General features: G+C 58.2%; 1 protein-coding gene across 1 annotated transcript in view; it reads right to left on the bottom strand.

Moving 5' to 3' along the window:
* The window catches only part of LOC128135831 (tenascin-X-like), a 56,147-nt gene that overhangs the window by 25,652 nt on the left and 6,330 nt on the right, over positions 1-24,165 (bottom strand). The window contains 24 exon segments of the mRNA XM_052774904.1: positions 2,069-2,362; positions 3,130-3,423; positions 3,765-4,058; positions 5,727-6,020; positions 6,829-7,122; positions 8,150-8,443; positions 8,956-9,246; positions 10,011-10,304; positions 11,423-11,716; positions 12,457-12,750; positions 13,667-13,960; positions 14,908-15,201; positions 16,005-16,094; positions 16,172-16,905; positions 17,035-17,158; positions 18,943-19,024; positions 19,026-19,097; positions 19,937-20,105; positions 21,420-21,463; positions 21,465-21,547; positions 22,112-22,174; positions 22,177-22,248; positions 22,251-22,430; positions 23,003-23,137. Coding sequence (XP_052630864.1) covers positions 2,069-2,362; positions 3,130-3,423; positions 3,765-4,058; positions 5,727-6,020; positions 6,829-7,122; positions 8,150-8,443; positions 8,956-9,246; positions 10,011-10,304; positions 11,423-11,716; positions 12,457-12,750; positions 13,667-13,960; positions 14,908-15,201; positions 16,005-16,094; positions 16,172-16,905; positions 17,035-17,158; positions 18,943-19,024; positions 19,026-19,097; positions 19,937-20,105; positions 21,420-21,463; positions 21,465-21,547; positions 22,112-22,174; positions 22,177-22,248; positions 22,251-22,430; positions 23,003-23,137 — 5,373 coding nt within the window.

Below are 24,165 nucleotides of genomic sequence, written 5' to 3'. Positions count from 1 at the left end.
CTGCACCGTGAAGGAGTCAAAGGTGCCCTCGGGGACGCTCCACTCCAGCTGGACGGACTCGGGGGTGACATGAGAAGCCATGAGCTCGCCCAGGATGGGCTGGGATGGTGGTTCCTCTGGCTCAGCTGCACCTGTAACACAGGGGGCACAATGCCTGGCATAAACATCCCCATGTCCATCCATACACTCACCAACCCATCCATCCCCCCATGCAATCAACCATCCAGCCACACACTCACCTAATCATCCATCCATTAGCCATCCAAACATCCATCTGTCCTTTCCACCAAAAAAACCCTATCCCTCCCTATTTGCTTTACATCCCTTTCTATAAAAATTTCTCCCCCAATCGGTGCCTGAATCCATTCCTCCATTGAACCATCAAACCATCCAACCACTCACTCCTCTGACCAGGCAGACATCCAACAAAGGCCGCCAGGACCCCTCTATCCATCCACCCTTCCATACTCCCATCCAACCATGCATCCATCCAAACATCCGAACCACCTGTCAATCCCTGAAGCAGCCAGACTCATCCAAATGTTCATCTATCTACTAATCCATCCATCCATCCATCCGTCCTTTTATCAATTCATCCATCCATTCATGGATGAACTAAACCAAGCTTCCAACCTTCCACCTATCCATCTCCTCAGGGAAGCAATTAGACACCTGCCCATCCATCCATGCATCCATCCTTCCATCCACCTTTCCCTCCCTCCCTCCAATCTTGCATGCTCCCTTGCCTCTAACCCTGGCAGCACCAAAGAGATGTTCCCAGTTCCCACAAGGCCCCAGGAGATGAGGACAGACCCAGCCCCAGCTCCTCTCCTGCTCCATACCCAGGGCACCAAGGGGGCACAGATGGGGCCCACACACCCACTCACCTGTGACAGCGTCAGTGGAGACGGGGCCCAGACGTTTCCGACCCCACACCCCGTACAGGTTGAACTTGTAGCGGCGCGACGGTGACAGCCCAGGCACCGTCACCGTGCGGGAACCACCGTCCACGGGCAGCACCTGGGGCTGGCCTTGTGCATCCTTGTACTGAACCGTGAAGGAGTCAAAGGTGCCCTCGGGGACACTCCACTCCAGCTGGATGGAGTCGGGGGTGATATCGGAGGCTGTCAACTCGCCCAGGATGGGCTGGGATGGTGGTTCCTCCTCCGACTCTGCCGGAGCTGTAACAGAGAGGGCATAATGCCCAGCATAAACATCCACAGCTCCATCCAAACATTCATTGATCATTTTCGCCATCCCTCCATGCATCCAACCATTTGGCCATCCATCCATCCATCCATCCATTTTTCTACCAAACCTTTCCTCTATCCATCCATACACGCAAGAAATCTCCCCTGCAGGTATCAGTTCACCCAAGCATCCATCCACCCTTAACACGGTTCTACCCATGAGCCTTCCAAACATCCACACATGCATTCTTCTACTCAGTAAGGTAGGATTTTGGTCACTCCTATTAACATCCACTCATTCATCCGCGTCTTCATCACTCCTTCCATGCACGCACATTTGCCTATCTCTCCATGCAACCTTCTCTCTGTCCATTTCTCCATCCTAACATCCATGCTTCCATCCATCCAGTCACCAGTTTCCCTGCGCCATTCCAGCCATCCATCCTTGAATTAATTCCTCTATCCAACCATCCTATCAACACCCTTCCATCAAAACACCAACCTACCCAGCCAACCATCTGTTCAATCATCTATCCATGCAATAAACCTATTAACCACCCACCCACCATCATCCATCCATCCAACCATCCATCCATCCATCCATCCAACCCTCTCCTCACCCAACAAGCCACACACTCCTCCAAGAACCCCTACCACAACACTCCCACCCTCCAGGCTTCCCTTTCTCTCCTCCTCCCTTACCACCTTCAACCCTGCCTCTACCCGTCGCACCATCCAGCTACCAAGTAACAGTCCCACAACAGAAGTTCCCAATTCCCAGGTGAGCAAAGGATCTTCCATGGGCCCTGCCCAAGCTCCTGCCACACTCCAAACGCAGGACTCCAAGGGGCCACAGATGGTCCTGTGGCCCTGCTCACCTGTGACGGTGTCGGTGGAGACGGGGCCCAGACGTTTCCGACCCCACACCCCATACAGGTTGAACTTGTAGCGGCGCGACGGTGACAGCCCAGGCACCGTCACCGTGTGGGAACCTCCATCCACGGGCAGCACCTGGGGCTGGCCTTGTGCATCCTTGTACTGCACCGTGAAGGAGTCAAAGGTGCCCTCGGGGACGCTCCACTCCAACTGGACAGAATCAGGTGTGACATGGGAGGCCGTGAGCTCGCCCAGGATGGGCTGGGATGGTGGTTCCTCCTCTGGCTCAGCTGCAGCTGCAACACACAGGGCACAACGCAGGGCATAAACATCCACAGGCCCATCCATACACCAACCTATCCCTCCACCCATACAATCAACCATGCAGTCCACAGTCCAGCCACACACTCACCTAATCATCCATCCATCCATCAAACCATCCAAACATCCATCTGTCCTTTCCACCAAAAAAACCCTATCCCTCCCTATTTGCATTACATCCCTTTCTATAAAAATTTCTCCCTCAATCGGTCCTTGAGCCTGTTCCACTATTGAACCATCAAACCATGAAACCACTCACTCCTCTGACCAGGCAGACATCCAACAAAGGCTGCCAGGACCCCTCCATCCATCCACCATTCCATACTCCCATCTAACCATGCATCCATCCAAACATCCGAACCACCTGTCAATCCCTGAAACAACCAGACTCATCCAAATGTTCATCCATCTACTAATCCATCCATCCATCCGTCCTTCTTCAATTCATCCATCCTTTCATGGATAAACTAAACCAAGCTTCCATCTATCCATCTCCTCAGGGAAGCAATTTGACAACTGCCCATCCATCCATCCATCCATCCTTCCATCCATCCTTCCATCTACATTTCCCTCCCTCCTCCAATCTTGCATGCTCCCATCCCTCCAACCCAGGCAGCACCCAAGAGATGTTCCCAGTTCCCACAAGGCCGCAGGAGATCAAGACAGACCCAGCCCTTGCTCCTCTCCTGCTCCATACCCAGGGCACCAAGGGGGCACAGATGGGGCCCACAGATACCCTCACCTGTGACGGTGTCGGTGGAGACGGGGCCCAGACGTTTCCGACCCCACACCCCGTACAGGTTGAACTTGTAGCGGCGCGACGGTGACAGCCCAGGCACCGTCACCGTGCGGGAACCACCGTCCACGGGCAGCACCTGGGGCTGGCCTTGTGCATCCTTGTACTGCACCGTGAAGGAGTCAAAGGTGCCCTCGGGGACGCTCCACTCCAGCTGGACAGAGTCAGGGGTGACGTGGGAGGCCGTGAGCTCGCCTAGTTGAGGTGGTTGTGGTGGTTCCTCCTCCGGCTCGGCTGCAGCTGAAACACACAGGGCACAATGCCCGGCATAAATTTCCACACGTCCCTCCAAAATTCATCCATCCATATATCCATCTCTTCACACAACAAGCCACACCCTCATCCAAGAACCCCTACCACAGCACTCCCTCCCTCCAGGCTTCCCTCTCTCTCCCCCTCCCTTACCACCTTCAACCCTGCCTGCACGCGTCCCACCATCCAGCCACCAAGCAACACCCCCAAAGGGAAGTTCCCATTTCCCATATGAGCCAAGTGTCTTCCATGGGCCCAGCCCAACCTCCTGCCAGACTCCAAACCCAGCGCCCCATGGGGTACATAGATGGTCCAACAGACCCACTCACCTGTGACAGCGTCAGTGGAGACGGGGCCCAGACGTTTCCGACCCCACACCCCGTACAGGTTGAACTTGTAGCGGCGCGACGGTGACAGCCCAGGCACCGTCACCGTGCGGGAACCACCGTCCACGGGCAGCACCTGGGGCTGGCCTTGTGCATCCTTGTACTGCACCGTGAAGGAGTCAAAGGTGCCCTCGGGGACGCTCCACTCCAGCTGGACAGACTCGGGGGTGACGTGGGAGGCCGTGAGTTCGCCCAGGCGAGGTGGGGATGGTGGTTCCTCCTCTGGCTCAGCTGCAGCTGCAACAGAGAGGGCACAGTGCAGGGCATACACATGCATTCATTCGTCCATCCATCTATCCATCCAATAATAGACAAGTTTTTCCTTCAGTCCGTCCTTCAATCCATTACTCCCATCAATCAAACAGACACTTAACCCTTCAACCAACCACACATACAAGCAACCCACATATCCAACCAACCCACCCACACATCCTTCCATCTATTATTCCATCCATCCACCCAATTGTGCCTCCATCCAAACAGCCAAAACACCATTCCAGCTCTGAAACTTCTACAAAGTCATCCATACGCAATCCATTCAGGAATCCCACCAACTACCCATGCTTCCACCAATTCATCTACCAATTCAACCAGCCAGCCATCCAACCATACATCCAATCTCCCATCCATCCACCTATCCATTAAGCCATCAAGACACTCTTCCATACAACCGTCTATCTATCCGTTCACACATTCAACCAACCAAATATCCTGCTGTCCAACCTTCCATCCACACACCCACCCAACCTTCCATCCACCCAACCTTCCAACCATCCATCCATCCACCCACGCATCCCATTGTGGGGGTGGGGAAGGGTCCCCTGGATGGCTGGGTCCCCCTCAGGGAATGGGGGAAGGGGAGTGAGCACCACCCCCTGTTGCACAAGCCGCGGCTAATCCAACAAGCCACCCTCACCAACGGAGGGGGTGGGGGCATGCCCTGTACACCTTGGTCCCCAGGGCTGGGGGAGGAGTGGGGACAGGACCGGATGCCTGGGTCCATGGGGGTCCTTAGCAAAGCAGCCCGGGTGCTGGAGCAGGTACAAACCCTCATTTGTTTTATGTCCAAAGCCACATGTGAGCCTCCAAAGACCCATTTTTAGGACTCCCTCCAGTCTTGCACACTCCCATCTCTGCAACCCAGGCAGCACCCAAGAGGTGTTCCCATTTCACAAGATGCCAAACACACCCAGGACAGACCCTGCCCCAGCTCCTGTCCCACATGAAACCCAGTTCCAAAGGGGACATAGCTGGAGCCCACAGATACCCTCACCTGTGATAGCGTCAGTGGAGATGGGGCCCAGACGTTTCCGACCCCACACCCCGTACAGGTTGAACTTGTAGCGGCATGACGGTGACAGCCCAGGCACCGTCACCGTGCGGGAACCTCCGTCCACGGGCAGCACCTGGGGCTGGCCTTGTGCATCCTTGTACTGCACCGTGAAGGAGTCAAAGGTGCCCTCGGGGACGCTCCACTCCAGCTGGACAGAGTCAGGGGTGACGTGGGAGGCCGTGAGCTCGCCTAGTTGAGGTGGTTGTGGTGGTTCCTCCTCCGGCTCGGCTGCAGCTGCAACACACAGGGCACAATGCCTGGTATAAGCCTCCACACGTCCCTCCAAAGATTCATCCATCCATCCATCTCTTCACACAACAAGCCACACCCTCATCCAAGAACCCCTACCACAGCACTCCCTCCCTCCAGGCTTCCCTCTCTCTCCCCCTCCCTTACCGCCTTCAACCCTGCCTGCACGCATCCCACCATCCAGCCACCAAGCAACACCCCCAAAGAGAAGTTCCCATTTCCCAGATGAGCCAAGTGTCTTCCATGGGCCCAGCCCAACCTCCTGCCAGACTCCAAACCCAGCGCCCCATGGGGTGCATGGATGGTCCAACAGCCCAACTCACCTGTGACAGCATCAGTGGAGACGGGGCCCAGACGTTTCCGACCCCACACCCCGTACAGGTTGAACTTGTAGCGATGCGACGGTGACAGCCCAGGCACCGTCACCATGCGGGAACCGCCGTCCACAGGCAGCACCTGGGGCTGGCCTTGTGCATCCTTGTACTGCACCGTGAAGGAGTCAAAGGTGCCCTCGGGGACGCTCCACTCCAGCTGGATGGAGTCAGGTGTGACATGGGAGGCCATCAACTCGCCCAGGATGGGCTGGGATGGTGGTTCCTCCTCCGACTCTGCCGGAGCTGTAACAGCGAGGGCATAATGCCCAGCATAAACATCCACAGCTCCATCCAAACATTCATTGATCATTTTCGCCATCCCTCCATCCAACCAAACATTTGACCATCCATCCATCCATCCACCCATCCATTTTTCTACCAAGCCTTTCCTCTATCCATCCATACATGCAAGAAATCACCCCTGCAGGTATCAGTTCACCCAAGCATCCAACCACCTCTCCTTCCATCCACCCTTAACACGGTTCTACCCATCAGCCTTCCAACCATCCACACATGCATTCTTCTACTCAGTAAGGCAGGATTTTGGTCACTCCTATCAACATCCACTCATTCATCCGTGTCTTCATCACTCCTTCCATGCACCCATGAATCCCTTTGCCTATCTCTCCATGCAACCTTCTCTCTGTCCAGTTCTCCATCCTAACATCCATGCTTCCATCCATCCAGTCACCAGTTTCCCTGCGCGATTCCATCCAACCATCATTGAATTAATTCTTCTATCCAACCATCCTATCCACACCCTTCCATCAAAACACCCACCTACCCAGCCAACCATCTGTTCAATCATCTATCCATGCAATAAACCTATTAACCACCCACCCACCCAACTATCTATCCAACCATCTACCCATCTCTACATCCCTCCCTCCAATCTTGCATGCTCCCACCCCTCTAACCCCGGCAGCACCAAAGAGTTGTTCCCAGTTCTCACAAGGCCCCAGGAGACGAGGACAGACCCGGCCCGAGCTCCTCTCCTGCTCCATACCCAGGGCACCAAGGGGGCACGGATGGGGTCCACAGACCCACTCACCTGTGACGGTGTCGGTGGAGACGGGGCCCAGACGTTTCCGACCCCATACCCCATACAGGTTGAACTTGTAGCGGCGCGACGGTGACAGCCCAGGCACCGTCACCGTGCGGGAACCACCGTCCACGGGCAGCACCTGGGGCTGGCCTTGTGCATCCTTGTACTGCACCATGAAGGAGTCAAAGGTGCCCTCGGGGACGCTCCACTCCAGCTGGACGGAGTCGGGGCTGACGTGGGACGCCGTGAGCTCGCCCAGGATGGGCTGGGATGGTGGTTCCTCCTCTGATTTGGCTGCAGCTGCAACAAAGAGGGCACAATGCGCAGGATAAACATCTATGTGTTCATTCGTACGTCCATCCATCTATCCATCAGTCTGTTTGGCTATCCTTCCATCCATCAAATCTCCTCTCTCTCCATGCACCTTTCTCTATGCATCAGTCCTTGAATCCACACCTCCACTCAACCATCTAACCAACCAGACGCTCATTCGTTTCTCCAAACATACGGTCTTCCAACCAACAATCCACCATCCAGTCATCCAACTACCATTCCATCCTTCCATCCAAATATCGGTGCACGCATCCATCCAATCACACATCCAGTCCACAAACCAAACACATATTCAGCCTTAGAATCACAGAATCGCCAAAGTTGGAAAAGATCTTTAAGATCATCGAGTCCAGCCACAAACTTAACGCTGCCAAGTCCACCACTAAACCAGGACCTGAAGCATCACCTCTACATTTCTTTTAATTGCCTCGAGGGAAGGTGACTCAACCCCGTCCTGAGCAGCCTGTTCCAGTGCGTGATAACCCTTTCAGTGAAGAAATTTTTCCTGATACCCAGTCTAAACCTCCCCTGGTGCAACTTGAGGCCATTTCGTCTTGTACCATTCTAACTTGGGAAAAGAGATGGATACCAACCTCACTACAACCTCCTTTTAGGTAGTTGTAGAGAGCGATACAGTCTCCCCTCACCTTCCTTTTCTCCAGACTAAACAACAACCCCATTTGCCTCAGAGGGTCCTCACAGGACTTGCTCTCTAGACCCTTCACCAGCTTCGTTGCCCTTCTTTGGACACTCTCCAGCACCGCAGCATCTTTCTCGTAGTGAGTGGCCCATCGCACAATCCATCTATCCATCCACCTTTCCCTCCCTCCCTCCAATCTTGCATGCTCCCATCCCTCCAACCCAGGCAGCACCTAGAGATGTTCCCAGTTCCCACAAAGCCCCACGGGATCAGGACAGACCCAGCCCCAGCTCCTCTCCTGCTCCATACCCAAGGCAACAAGGGGGCACAGATGGGGCCCACACACCCACTCACCTGTGACAGCGTCAGTGGAGATGGGGCCCAGACGTTTCCGACCCCACACCCCGTACAGGTTGAACTTGTAGCGGCGCGATGGTGACAGCCCAGGCACCGTCACCGTGCGGGAACCACCGTCCACGGGCAGCACCTGGGGCTGGCCTTGTGCATCCTTGTACTGCACCGTGAAGGAGTCAAAGGTGCCCTCGGGGACGCTCCACTCCAACTGGACAGAATCAGGTGTGACATGGGAGGCCGTGAGCTCGCCCAGGATGGGCTGGGATGGTGGTTCCTCCTCCGGCTCAGCTGCAGCTGCAACACAGAGGGCACAATGCCCAGGATAAAGATCCCACATGTCCCTCCACCAACCCACTCATCTGTCTCTCTATCCTTCCATCCATCAAAATCACTCATCTCTTCATGCACCTTCATCCATCCAGCAGTCCTTGAATCAACACTTCCATTCCAACATCTAACTAATGAGATGCTCCTTTATTCCTCCAATCAAGACATGCAACCAACCATCTCACCATCCATCCACCCACCCAGCCATGTGTCTACAAAATCATCCAATCACACATCCACTCCATAAACAACACACAACCATCCATCCATGCATCCATCCATCCATATCTCCATCAATCCATGCACATATCCATCAACTAATCAACCAAGGAGCCACCCATGCTTCCATCCAATGATCCAATTTTTATTGCATCCATCCATCCATCAATCCAACAAGTCAATCATCCAAAAATGTCCCTGCCCCAGCTCCTACCCCAATCAAATCCCATGGTCCACATGGTGCCCACGGATGTACTCACCTGTGACGGTGTCAGTGGAGACTGGGCCCAGACGTTTCCGACCCCACACCCCGTACAGGTTGAACTTGTAGCGACGTGACGGTGACAGCCCAGGCACTGTCACCGTGCGGGAACCACCATCCACAGGCAGCACCTGGGGCTGGCCTTGTGCATCCTTGTACTGCACCGTGAAGGAGTCAAAGGTGCCCTCGGGGACACTCCACTCCAGCTGGACGGAATCAGGCATTACATGGGAGGCTGTGAGCTCGCCCAGGATGGGCTGGGATGGTGGTTCCTCTGGCTCGGCTGCAGCTGCAACACAGAGGGCACAATGCCTGGCATAAACATCCACATGTCCATCTATACACCGACCCACCCATCCACCCATACAATCAACCATCCAGTCCACAGTCCAGCCACACACTCACCTAATCATCCATCCATCAACCATCCAAATATCCGTCTGTCCATTCCACCAAAAAAACCCTATCCCTCCCTATTTGAATTACATCCCTTTCTATAAAAATTTCTCTCCCAATTGGTCCTTGAATCCATTCCTCCATTGAACCATCAAACCGTCCAACCACTCACTCCTCCGACCAGGCAGACATCCAACAAAGGCCGCCAGGACCCCTCTATCCATCCACCCTTCCATACTCCTGTCTAACCATGCATCGATCCAAGAATATGAACCACCTGTCAATCCCTGAAACAGCCAGACTCATCCAAATGTTCATCTATCTACTAATCTATCCATCCATCCATCCGTCCTTTTATCAATTCATCCATCCATTCATGGATAAACTAAACCAAGCTTCCAACCTTCCATCTATCCATCTCCTCAGGGAAGCAATTAGACAACTGCCCATCCACCCATGCATCCATCCTTCCATCCACCTTTCCCTCCCTCCCTCCAATCTTGCATGCTCCCATCCCTCCAACCCAGGCAGCACCCAAGAGATGTTCCCAGTTCCCACAAGGCCCCAGGGGATTAGGACAGACCCAGCCCCTGCTCATCTCCTGCTCCATACCCAGGGCACCAAGGGGGCACAGATGGGGCCCACAGACCCGCTCACCTGTGACAGCGTCGGTGGAGACGGGGCCCAGACGTTTCCGACCCCACACCCCGTACAGGTTGAACTTGTAGCGGCGCGACGGTGACAGCCCAGGCACCGTCACCGTGCGGGAACCACCGTCCACGGGCAGCACCTGGGGCTGGCCTTGTGCATCCTTGTACTGCACCGTGAAGGAGTCAAAGGTGCCCTCGGGGACGCTCCACTCCAGCTGGACGGAATCAGGTGTGACATGGGAGGCCGTGAGCTCTACCAGGATGGGCTGGGATGGTGGTTCCTCCTCTGGCTTGGCTGCAGCTGCAACAGAGAGGGCACAAGGCCCAGCATAATCACGTATGTTTTCGTTCGTCCATCCATCGATCTGTTTGTCTACCCTTCCATCCATCAAATCTCCTCTCTCTCCATGCACCTTTCTCTATGCATCAGTCCTTGAATCCACACCTCCACTCAACCATCCAACCAGATGCTCCTTCTTTCCTCCAAACTTACGGTCTTCCAGCCAACAATCCACCATCCAGTCATCCAACTACCATTCCATCCTTCCATCCAAATATCGGTGCACGCATCCATCCAATCACACATCCAGTCCACAAACCAAACACATATTCTTCCATTAGAAAACCAGAATCATTGAGGTTGGAAAAGACCTTTAAGATCATCGAGTCCAGCCATAAACCTAACACTGCCAAGTCCACCATTAAACCAGGACCTGAAGCGTCACCTCTATTTCTTTTAAATGCCTCCAGGGAAGGTGACTCAACCCCTTCCCTGGGCAGCCTGTTCCAGTGCGTGATAACCTTTTTGGCAGAAAAATTTTTCATAATATCCAATCTAAACTTCCCCTGGTGCAACATGAGGCCGTTTCCTCTTGTCCTATCACTTGTTATCTGGGAAAAGAGATGGATACCCACCTCTCTAGAACCTCCTTTTAGGTAGTTGTAAAGAGCAATGAGGTCTCCCCTCAGCCTCCTTTTCTCCAGGCTAAACAACCCCAGTTTCCTCACCCGCTCCTCGCAGGCCTTGCTCTCTAGACCCTTCAACAGCTTCGTTGCCCTTCTTTGGACACGCTCCAGCACCGCAGCATCTTCCTTGTAGTGAGGTGCCCATCCCATAATCCATCCGATCATCCATCCATCCATCCAAACATGTCCTCACCCAATGAGCAACACACTCATCCAACCACCCGTACCCCATCATTCCCTCCGTCCAGGATTCCCTCCCTTTCCCCATCCCTCTACGGCCATCAACCTTGCCTGTACCCAGCCCTCCATCCAACCTCCAATTAACACCCCCCCAAGAGACATTCTCATTTCCCAGAAGAGCTAAAGACCTTCTATGGGTGTTGCCCAACCTCCTGCCACACTCCATACCCAGGGCCCCAAGGGTGCATGGATGGGTCCCCCAGACGTCCTCACCTGTGACGGTGTCAGTGGAGACGGGGCCCAGACGTTTCCGACCCCACACCCCGTACAGGTTGAACTTGTAGCGGCGCGACGGTGACAGCCCAGGCACCGTCACCGTGCGGGAACCACCATCCACAGGCAGCACCTGGGGCTGGCCTTGTGCATCCTTGTACTGCACCGTGAAGGAGTCAAAGGTGCCCTCGGGGACGCTCCACTCCAGCTGGACGGAATCGGGGCTGACGTGGGAGGCCGTGAGCTCGCCCAGGATGGGCTGGGATGGTGGTTCCTCCTTCAGCTCAGCTGCAGCTGCAACACAGAGGGCACAATGCAGGGCATAAACATCCACATGTCCATCTATACACCGACCCACCCATCCACCCATACTATCAGCCATCCAGTCCACCATCCAGCCACACACTCACCTAATCATCCATCCATCAAACCATCCAAACATCCATCTGTCCTTTCCATCAAAAAAAAAATCTATTCCTCCCCATTTTCATTACATCCCTTTCTATAAAAATTTCTCTCCCAATTGGTCCTTGAATCCATTCCTCCATTGAACCATCAAACCATCCAACCACTCACTCCTCCGACCAGACATCCAACAAAGGCTGCCGGGACCCCTCCATCCATCCACCCTTCCACAATCCCATCCAACCATGCATCCATCCAAGCATCTGAACCACCTGTCAATCCCTGAAACAGCCAGACTCATCCAAACGTTCATCCATCCATCCATGGATGCACTGAACCAGCCTTCCAAAGTTCCATCCATCCCTCCATCTCCTCCGGCAATTGATTAGACATCTGCCCCACATTCCATCTATCCATGAAACCCAACTTTCCATCCATTCATCCATCCACATTTCCCTCCCTCCCTCCAATCTTCCATGCTCCCATCCCTCCAATCCAGGCAGCACCCAAGAGATATTCCCAGTTCCCACAAAGCCCCACGGGATTAGGACAGACCCAGCCCCAGCTCCTCTCCTGCTCCATACCCAGGGCACCAAGGGGGCACAGATGGGGCCCACAGACCCACTCACCTGTGACGGTGTCGGTGGAGACGGGGCCCAGACGTTTCCGACCCCACACCCCGTACAGGTTGAACTTGTAGCGGCGCGACGGTGACAGCCCAGGCACCGTCACCGTGCGGGAACCACCGTCCACGGGCAGCACCTGGGGCTGGCCTTGTGCATCCTTGTACTGCACCATGAAGGAGTCAAAGGTGCCCTCGGGGACGCTCCACTCCAGCTGGACAGACTCGGGGGTGACATGAGAGGCCGTGAGATCACCCAGGATGGGCTGGGATGGTGGTTCCTCCTCCGACTCTGCCGGAGCTGTAACAGAGAGGGCATAATGCCCAGCATAAACATCCACAGCTCCATCCAAACATTCATTGATCATTTTCACCATCCCTCCATGCATCCAACCATTTGACCATCCATCCATCCATCCATCCAACCATCCATTTTTCTCCCAAACCTTTCCTCTATCCATCCATACACGCAAGAAATCTCTCCTGCAGGTATCAGTTCACCCAAGCACCCAACCACCTCTCCTTCCATCCACCCTTAACATGGTTCTACCCATCAGCCTTCCAACCATCCACACATACATTCTTCTACTCAGTAAGGCAGGATTTTGGTCACTCCTATTAACATCCACTCATTCATCCGCGTCTTCATCACTCCTTCCATGCACCGACCAATCCCTTTGCCTATCTCTCCATGCAACCTTCTCTCACTCCATTTCTCCATCCTAACATCCATGCTTCCATCCATCCAGTCACCAGTTTCCCTGCGCCATTCCAGCCATCCATCCTTGAATTAATTCCTCTATCCAACCATCCTATCAACACCCTTCCATCAAAACACCAACCTACCCAGCCAACCATCTGTTCAATCATCTATCCATGCAATAAACCTATTAACCAACCACCCACCATCATCCATCCATCCAACCATCCATCCATCCATCCATCCAACCCTCTCCTCACCCAACAAGCCACACACTCCTCCAAGAACCCCTACCACAACACTCCCTCCCTCCAGGCTTCCCTTTCTCTCCTCCTCCCTTACCGCTTTCAACCCTGCCTCTACCCGTCGCACCATCCAGCTACCAAGTAACAGTCCCACAACAGAAGTTCCCAATTCCCAGGTGAGCAAAGGATCTTCCATGGGCCCTGCCCAAGCTCCTGCCACATTCCAGCCCCGGGACCCCCAGGGCCACAGATGGTCCCATGGCCCCACTCACCTGTGACAGCATCAGTGGAGACGGGGCCCAGACGTTTCCGACCCCACACCCCGTACAGGTTGAACTTGTAGCGGCGCGACGGTGACAGCCCAGGCACCGTCACCGTGTGGGAACCTCCATCCACGGGCAGCACCTGGGGCTGGCCTTGTGCATCCTTGTACTGCACCGTGAAGGAGTCAAAGGTGCCCTCGGGGACGCTCCACTCCAGCTGGATGGACTCGGGGGTGACGTGGGAGGCCGTGAGCTCACCCAGGCGAGGTGGGGATGGTGGTTCCTTCTTTGGTGGGGCCGGGGCTGCAACAGGGACAATACAATGCAGGACACACTGGGGACACACCACCATCTATCCATCCATCCTCCCATCTTTCTGTCTGTCCCTCCATCCACCAAATCACCCACCCATCACTCAACTCACCCAACCATCCCCCCTTCCATCCATTTCCCATTTCTTTACCTGTTTGTCCACCCATCCACTCATCCATCCAAATATCCCTTTGTCAGGCAATTCAGGCAGCCAGCCTGCCAGAATCCTGTCCTTCCGTCCATCTAACCATCCATGTGTCTTCCCACCCACCTATGCTTCCTTCCATCCTGTCACCCATCATCTCTCCATGACCCTTCTCCTCACATTAATTCATGGAACCCAACCATCCAAGCATGCAACTATCCATCTGCTTATTCATTAAACACTCTGAATATCCACCTGACCACCCATGCTTCCATCCATTCATCTAGCCAGCCATCAATCAGTCCATCCAACCATTTTTCCAGCCACCCATCCAAAAATCAATATATCCATCCATCTGATCCCAACCATCAATCTACCCATCCATCCTTCCTCCCATCCAATCCCATCCATCCATGTAATCTCAACCATCCATCAACGCAGTCCCAATCATCCACCCCTCCAATCCCATCCATCCATCTAATCCCAACCATCAATCCATCCACCCAATCCCATCCATCCATCTTTCCACTCCCAAACATCCACCCATCTCTCATCCACCCAATCCCAACCATCCAGCCACCCACCACCCAATCGACCACCCACACAATCATCCACCCTTCCATACAAACATCCCTCCGTCCCTCCGACCTTGCATGCACCCACGCCCACCCCCAAATCGAGGGCCAGATGCTCTTCCCAGATCCCTCAAGGTCAAGGGAGCTGCCAAGGCTCCTGATTTGCTCCAAACCCAGTGCCCGCAGAGGACACAGACGGGGCCCAGAGATGCCCTCACCTGTGACGGCTTCGGTGGAGATAAGACCAATCCGTTTCCGACCCCACACCCCGTACAGGTTGAACTTGTAGCGGCGCGACGGTGACAGCCCAGGCACCGTCACCATGCGGGAACCACCATCAACTGCAAGTGCCTGAGGTTGGCCTTGCACATCCCTGTACTGCACCGTGAAGGAGTCAAAGGTGCCCTCGAGGACGCTCCACTCCAGCTGGACGGAGCTAGGGGTGACGTGGGAGACCGTGAGCTCTCCCAGGCGAGGCCGGGGTGGTGGTTCCTCCAACGGTGGGGCCGGCACTGCAATGGAGATGGCACAATGCAGAACATGAAGATCCAGCCACACATGCATCCTTCTGCTAAACCATCTGTCCCTTCACCCATCTGTCTAAGCATGCACCCTTTGATCCAAGCACCCAACCATCCCCCCTTCCTCCCATTGATCCACCCATCCATCCAATTGTCCATTCATTCTGTTATTTGTCTGTAGTTCCATCCATCAGTCCCTTTATCTGTCTGTCTACTCCTTTGACGATTCAAGGTTCCAGGCTTCCATCTATTCAATGACCTGGTTTTCCATTCACTTTTCCTTACATCGATCTTTGAATCCACCTACCCACCCACTCACCCATCCACCCACACACCTATCCATCCAACTTTCCATCCACCCATCCACGCATCTATCTATCCAACCTTCCATCCAGCCAACCATGATTCATCCATCCTTCCACTCATCCATCCACCCACACACCCATCCACCTATCCCAGCATCCATCTTTCCATCCATCCAACTGTGACACACACCCCCCATCCATCCATCCTTCCACCCATCCACCCACCCACCCATCCCAACCACCCAACCACCATCCATCCATCCATCCATCCATCCCAACCACCCAACCACCATCCATCCATCCATCTGTCCGTCCCAACCACCCAACCACCATCCATCCATCCATCCATCCATCCGTCCCAACCACCCAACCACCACCCATCCAACCATCCAATCCCCCATCCCAACCATCCAACCACCCCCGACTTGTCTACCAAAAGCAGGTCAACCCGAGTCCCTCCCATTGCTGCCATGGACCACCTGATGGTACCTGCTTTGGCTACGACACCTTGGGGTTCAGTCAACTCCACCTCATACATGTGCTCCCAGTCCAGGGGGGGCTCATCGGTGCCATCGACCCCTGCACCCAAAAGAGGAGTGGGTGGTTACGGGATGTCCCTGTGCAATGTTGTCCCTGTCTCCATCCCCATCACCCACCTGCCGTCACCAGGAATGTGTAGGACTTGGAGACGTGCCCCCGCACCACGCCGTGCACCTCCACCCGGTACCTGGCCCCTGGCACCAGCCCTGGCACCCGGGCCACCGCTGTGTCCCCTGGCACCTGCAGCTCCCCCTCGGCCCCCTCCGGCTCTTCCAGGAGCCGGTAACGGATCACCACGGTCTCTGCGTGGCCCCGCAGCCCATCCAGGTCCACCAGAGCCTCGCCGGCGGCCCCTGGCATCAACTGGGGCTTGGGATGGGGGATCTGGCGAAGGAGCTGGTGACGCAACGGGGCCGGGCTGCGGCGTAGAAGGTAAGAGAGGATGGCACGGGCCACCGCTGGCACTGTTTGGTTGCCCCGGAGGGGGAATTTTGTAGCCCGGAGGTGGCTCTCCAGGCGCTGCAGCAAGGAGCCATTGTAGGTGGACAGCTTGGCCCCGAGGTCATGCAGGGATGGGCCACCCGGGAGCACTGGGGACAGTGGGGATGCTGGGGACACCGGGGACCATGGAGATGGAGGTGACACAGGGGACTGTGGTGATGCTGGGGACCGTGGAGATGCAGGTGATCTTGGGGACATTGGGGATGCTGGTGCCTCTGGGGATCTTGGGGACACTGGCGAACCCGGGGATTCTGGGGATGCTGGTGATGCTGGGGACCCTGGTGACACTGGGGCCCTCAGCGATGCTGGGGACCCCGGGTACCCTCGAGATACTGGGGACGCTGGAAACCTTGGAGATGCTGGGGATGCCGGTGACCCCAAAGACCCTGGTGACCCCAAGGATGCATCCGGTGACACTGGTGATGCCGGTGATCCCAGGGACCCTGGTGACCCCGGGGATGCTGGTGACACTGGGGACCTTGGGGATGCCGGAGACCCTCTGGCTGATGGTGATGCTGGGGCCACTGGTGACGCCGGGGACCCCAGGGAACCCTGAAGGGACCCTGGGGACCCCCCATGGGTGGGCAGAGTCTGGGCAAGCACTGCGAGAGCAAAGGGGAGCAGGGTCATCAACCCGTCCCCAAATGTCCCCGTCTGCCAGAGCCCAGGGACCCACAGTGGGGGACACAGGGATGGATGGACACGGGAAGGGATGGGGACAGACGGACGCATAGGGACAGACTGGGAATGCCCAGACTCATGGGAACAGACTGGGACAGATGGACTGACGGGGACAGACTGGGGACATCCGGACCCAGGCAACAGAGGGACGCACGGGGAAGCACCAGGGAATGTGGGTACACGTGGACCCACAGGGACAGACAAATCCATGGGGACGCATTGACCCATGGGGTCACGCGAGCCCATGGGGACACATTGATCCATGGGGACACAGACCCATGGGAACACATTGACCTATAGGGACAGACATGCCCATGGGGACACACGAGCCCATGGGGACACATTGACCCATGGGGACACACGGACCCATGGGGACAGACGAGTCCCTGGGGTCAGATGAGCCCGTGGGGACGCACAGGGACAGACGCAGATAGACGGGCCCAAGGGGACACACGGACCCACAGGGACAGACCGGGGACACACAGATCCACCAGGACAGACAGACGTATGTGGACCCGCAGAGCCATGGGGACACACATATGGGGATGGACAGAGGCTGCAGGCACCGTCCCTGTCCCCACGCCCATCCCAGTCCCTGTCCCCACGCCAGTCCCTGTCCTCATCCCTGTGGCCGTGACATCCCCATCCCCCTGCCATCCCCATGCTTGTCACTATCCCATCCGTGTCCGCGCTGTCCTCATCCCCATGCTTGCATCATCCCTCTCGCCACGCCTGTCCCCATGCCGTCCCTGTCCCCATGCCATCCCCATCCCTACGCTGTCCCCATCCATGTGTTGTCCCCATCACCATCCCCATGTTGTCCCTGTCACCATGCCTGTGCTCATGCTCTCCCCATCCTCGTGCCATCCCCATGCCACCCCTGTCCCCATGCCCATGCCATCCCCATCCCTGTGCCCAGCCATGTCCCCATCCCTGTCCCCATGCCCAAGCCATCCCCATCGCTGTCCCCATACCCATGATCATGCCATGACCGTCCTCAACCCCATCCCTGTGCCATCCTTGTCCCCATCCCTGTGCCATCCCCATCCCTGTCCCCATGCCCATACTGTCCCCATTCCTGTCCCCATCCCTGTGCCTATGCCACCCCTGTCCCCATGACTATGCTGTCACTGCCCTGTCCCCCCCACCACGCCATCCGCATTGACATCCCTGTGCCATCCCCATCCCTGTCCCTCTGTTCATGCCACCCCTGTCCCCATGCCCATGCCACCCCCTCCCTGTCCCCCTCCTTGTCCCCACCCCTGTCCCCATGCTGTCCCCATGCCCAAGCCATCCCCATTGCTGTCCCCACACCCCACGACCATGCCATCCCCATCCCCATCCATGTGCCACGCCCAACCACATGCCCGTGCTGTCCCCAGCCCTGTCCCCATGCCAGCCCTGTCCCCTTGCCCATGACACTACGTCATCACTGTCCCCATCCCTGTGTCACCCCTGTCCACATGCCTGTGCCATCCCCACCCCCGTCCCCATGCTGTCCCCATCGCTGTCCCCCCACCCATGACCGTGCCATCACCGTCCCCATCCATGTGCCATCCCCACCCCGTCTCCACGACCACACCCGTCACCATCCCCGTGTTGTCCCCTTCCTGTCCCCATGCTCGTGCCCGTTGCCATCCCCGTGGTGTCCCCCATCCCCGTGCCCGTCCCCTCGCAGTCCCCATGCTCAGTGGGTGACACGTACGGGTGCGGATGCGCAGGGTGCTGGGCGCCCCGAGGTGCTTCTGCCGTTGGGCCTGGATGAAGAGCTCGAAGGCATGGCCGGGGTGCCAGCCCTGTCACCTCGAAGGTGACAGCAGAGCCGGGCAGCTCATGGGTGGTCATCGCCGCCGGCTCATCCTGGGGACAAGGGACATGCCAAGGACAGGCTGGGGACACCACGGTGGGACCTGGCCCAGGCAGGTGGCCACAGCCAAGAGCTTCTCCCAGGGTTGGGGGACACACTGGGGACACACTGGGGACACGTTGGGGGACAGCTACGGAAGGACACACTGGGGACAGTGTGGTGAGGACACCTTCCTCATCCCTGAGCCAGGCAGGAGGCAGGTGGCTGCAGCCAATGGCTTGTCCTGGGGCTGGGGGACACGTTGGGGACACACTAGGGACATATTGGGGGACACCACGGTGAGGACATGTCCTGGTCCCTAAGCAGGGCTGCAGGCAGGTGGCAGCGGGCAGGTGCCTCATCGTGGGGAGAGGGGACACGTTGGGGACGCTGGAGACACCATGCTGGGGACACATCCCTGTCCCCAAGCCAGGTAGTGGGAGGGTGGCCACCGCTGCTGGCTCATCCTGGGGACAAGGGACGCATTGGGGACACCATGGGGGGGACACCATGGGGGAACCCATCCCTAAGCCAGGCAGCAGATGGGTGACACCATCATGGCTCATCCTGGGGACAAGGGACACAATGGGGAGATGTCCCCATCCCCAAGTTGGGCAGCAGGAGGTGGCCTGACCACTGGCTTGCTCTGGGGACAACGGGCACATTGGGGGACATGGTGGGGACACCATAGGGACACCCTTATGGTGTCTCCCAGTGGGGCAGCAGTGGGTGGCCACAGATGACACCTCATCATGGGGATGAAGGCCACGTCAGGGCCACATTGGGGCCACCGCACTGGGGCCACTGCAGCGCTGGGGACCTGTCCCCACCCCTGTCCCCGTCCCCAGCTCACCAGAGGGATGAGGGCCACCTGGTAGCCGTCCACCGGCACGAGGGGACGTGGCCAGGTCACACGGAAGGACGTCTGGTTGCGGGTGGCCAAGCGTGGTGTCAACCGAAGGGATCTCTGCGGGGACAGGGTCCCATCAGTGAGTGCCACCGCAGGGACATTTCTGAGGCACCTTGAGATGGGGCACCCATGGGATGGGGATGGGGACACCTTGGGGACACCATGGGACAGGGACACTATGGTGATACCATGGAATGGGACACCTATGGAATGGGGGACACCCTGGGGACACCAAAGGACAGGGACACTCTGGGGACACCACAGGAGAGGGCACCCAAGGGATGGGGGACACCAAAGGACAGGGACACCCTGGAGACACCACAAAGACAACATGAGATGGGGCACCCAGGGGGTGGGGACACCCTGGGACTGGGACACCTTGAGGACACCCTGAGGACACCCTGGTGACACCATGGAGTGGGGCACCCATGGGATGGAGACACCATGGAGACACCATGGGACAGGGACACCCTGGGGACACCCTGGGGACAGGGCACCCTGGGAATGGGGACACTCTATGGACATCATGGGACAGGGACGCCCTCGAGACACCATGGGGACACCATGGGATGGAGCACCCGTGGGACAGGGACACCCTGGACACACCACAGAGACACCACGGGATGGGGCACCCATGGGATGGGGACATCATGGGGACATCGGGGGATACCACATGATGGGGACACCATGGGATGGGGACACCCTGGGATGGGGACACCCTGGGATGGGGACATCGTGGGGACATCAGGGGGATATCACAGGACAGGGCACCCACTGGGTGGGGACACGCCAGGGACACGGAGGGGACACCCAAGGAACAAGGCCACCCAAGCCATGGGGACACCAGGTCATGGGGCATCTACAGGGCAGGGACACTATGGGGACACTCAGGGGCAGGGCACTGGGGGGCACTGGGAGGACTGGGAGAGCACTGGAGGACACCAGGAGACACTGGGGGATATACCAAGGTGGCATCCCGGTCTACCATGGCTGCGGGGGACAGGTGGGAGGGGCACTGGGAGCACTGGGGATGGGGACACTGGGGGAGCATTGGGGACCCTTGGGGACACCTGGGAAGCACTGGGGATACTCGGGGACACACCAAGGTGGCATCAGGCCCCACTACAGCCGGGGGGGGAAGGTGGGGGGGGGCATTGGGAGCACTGGGATGGGGCACTGGGGGAGCACTGGGGACACCTGGGGAGCACTGGGGATACTCGGGGACAACTGAGAAGCACTGGGGACACTTGGGGACACACCAAAGGTGGCATCAGGCTCCACTACAGCTTGGGGGAAGGTGGGGGGGCACTGGGAGCACTGGGGATGGGGACACCGTGGGGAGCATTGGGGACCCTTGGGGACACCTGGGAAGCACTGGGGACACTCAGGGACCCTTGGGGACACCTGGGGACCCTTGGGGACATACCGAGGGCGCAGCGGGGGCCCGCCGCGACCGGGGGGACAGGCGGGGGGTGGCACAGTGGGGGCCGGTGAAGCCGGGGAAGCAGCGGCAGCGACCCCCCCGACAGCGTCCTTGGTCACTGCAGCCGAGGGGACAGGGGGGGGTCGGGGGGGACAGGGGGAGTGGGGGGTGAGGGGCGGGGGGGGGGAGGGGCAGCCACAGCCTTCCCCGGGGGGGGGGGGGACAGAGCTCCCGAGCCAGGGTGCGTCCTGCAGGGACGGGAAGGACACGGAGGGGGGGGGGGTGACGAGGCCCCGTGGCCCCCCCCAGTGTCCCCTCCGTGTCCCCCCAATGTCCCCATGACCCTTATGTCCCTCCCCCAACCCTCCCTGTGTCCCCCCACATCCCCCCCCCATGTCACCCATATGCCCCATGTCCCCCCCATGTCCCAACGTCCCTCCCTGTCCCCCCCACGTCCCCCCCCACATCCCGATGTCCCAGTAGTGTCCCCCATGTCCCTCCATACCCCCCCATAATCCCCACCGTGTCCCCCCATACGCCCCACGTCCCCGTGTCCCACATGTAATGTCCCCCACGTCCCCCCACGTCCCCCCCACCAACCCACGTCCCCACCATGTCCCAATGTCACCCCATGTCCCCCACATCCCCCTGTCCCCCCATGGCCCCCCCCCACGTCCCCGTGTCCCCCCACATACCAGTGCCAGCCTGGGGTCCCTGGCTGTCCCCGCACTGTCCCTGCAGCGCCCGCACTTGTCCTCCAGCTCCCGCAGGCGCCCCAAGATGGCCACCAGCGCCGCCCGCCCCACAGGGGGGACCCGGGGGGGACCCGGGGGGTCCCCGTCCCCCCCCGCAGCGCCAGGGCCAGCAGCAGCAGGGGCAGCCCCGGGGTCATGGTCCTGCGGGGAGGGGACGGATGGCACCTTGGGGACACCCGTGGGGACACGAGGACACCCGTGGGGGACACAGGGACACCCGTGGGGGACACAGGGATATCATAGGGGACGCAGGGGGACGCTGGCGGGGGACAACGCGGACATCATGGGGGACACAGGGACACCCACGGGGGACATGCAGGGGGACACAGAGGACACTGACGGGGACACCCGGGGACACCCGGACATCATGAGGGGACACAGGGACACCCGTGGGGACACGGAGGGGGACACAGGGATATCATAGGGGAACACAGGGGACACTGGCGGGGACACGCAGACATCATGGGGGACACAGGGACACCCACGGGGGACACGCAGGGGACACAGAGGACACTGACGGGGGACACCCGGGGACACACGGACATCATGGGGGACACAGGGACACCCACGGGGGACATGCAGGGACACAGAGGACACTGACGGGGACACCCGGGGACACACGGACATCATGGGGGACACAGGGACACCCACGGGGGACATGCAGGGGACACAGAGGACACTGATGGGGACACCCCGGGACACATGGACATCATGGGGGACACCCAGGGGACAGAGGGGACACCCATGGGGGACACAGAGGACACTGATGGGGACACCCATGGGACACAGGGACACCCATGGGGGACACCCAAGAGACCCAGGGACACCCACGGGGGAGACCCAGGGGACAACAGAGGACACTGACGGGGACACCCATGGGACACACGGACATCATGGGGGACACAGGGGACACAGGGACACCCATGGGGGACCACACAGGAGACACAGAGGACACTGATGGGACACCTGGGGACACACGGACATCATGAAGGGTCACAGGGGACACAGAGACACCCATGGGGGACATCCAAGAGACCCAGGGACACCCATGGGGGGACACAGAGGACACTGATGGGGACACCCAGGGACACATGGACATCATGGGGGACACCCAGGGGACAGAGGGACACCCATAGGGGACACAGAGGACACTGATGGGGACACACGGACATCATGGGGGACACAGGGGACACAGGGGACACCCATGGGGGACACCCAAGAGACCCAGGGGACATCCATGGGGGACACACAGGGCACACAGAGGACACTGATGGGGACACACGGACATCATGAAGGACACCCCGGGGACACCCATGGGACACCGGGACATTGTGGGGGACACCCAGACACCCGTGGGGGACACACGGACACCCACAGGGACAACCCAAGGGACACGGGGACATCACGGGGGACACAGGGGACACAGGGACACCCATGGGGGACACCCAAGAGACCCAGGGACATCCATGGGGGACACAGAGGACACTGATGGGGACACCTGGGGACACACAGACATCATGGGGGACACACCAGGGGGACAGAGGGACACCCATGGGGGACACCCAGGACACACGGACATCATGAAGGGACACCCCGGGGACACCCATGGGGACACCCAGGGGACACCGGGACATTGTGGGGGACACCCAGACACCCGTGGGGGACACACGGACAGACCCACAGGGACACCCAAGGGACACGGGGACATCATGGGGGACACAGGGGACACCCACGGGGACACGGTGACCGATGGCACCCACCCACGACCCTTGTGTGTCCCTGGCACCAGTGCGCCCAGTAACACCCAGCAGCCCCCCAGTAACAGCAGTAACCCCCAGGTCTCACTGACTGCAGTAGCTTCATCCCCCCCCAGCCCCAGTAACACCTGGTAACCTCCCCAGTAACTTCCCAGTTCTCACTAACTGCAGTAGCTTGATCCCCACCCAGCCCCCAGTAACACCAGTAGCCCCCCCAGTAATCCTCCAGTAAAGCCC

The sequence above is a fragment of the Harpia harpyja genome, chromosome 25 (genome assembly GCF_026419915.1).
Source record: "Harpia harpyja isolate bHarHar1 chromosome 25, bHarHar1 primary haplotype, whole genome shotgun sequence".
NCBI lineage: Eukaryota > Metazoa > Chordata > Aves > Accipitriformes > Accipitridae > Harpia > Harpia harpyja.
This window is presented reverse-complemented; position numbering and strand designations above follow the sequence as displayed.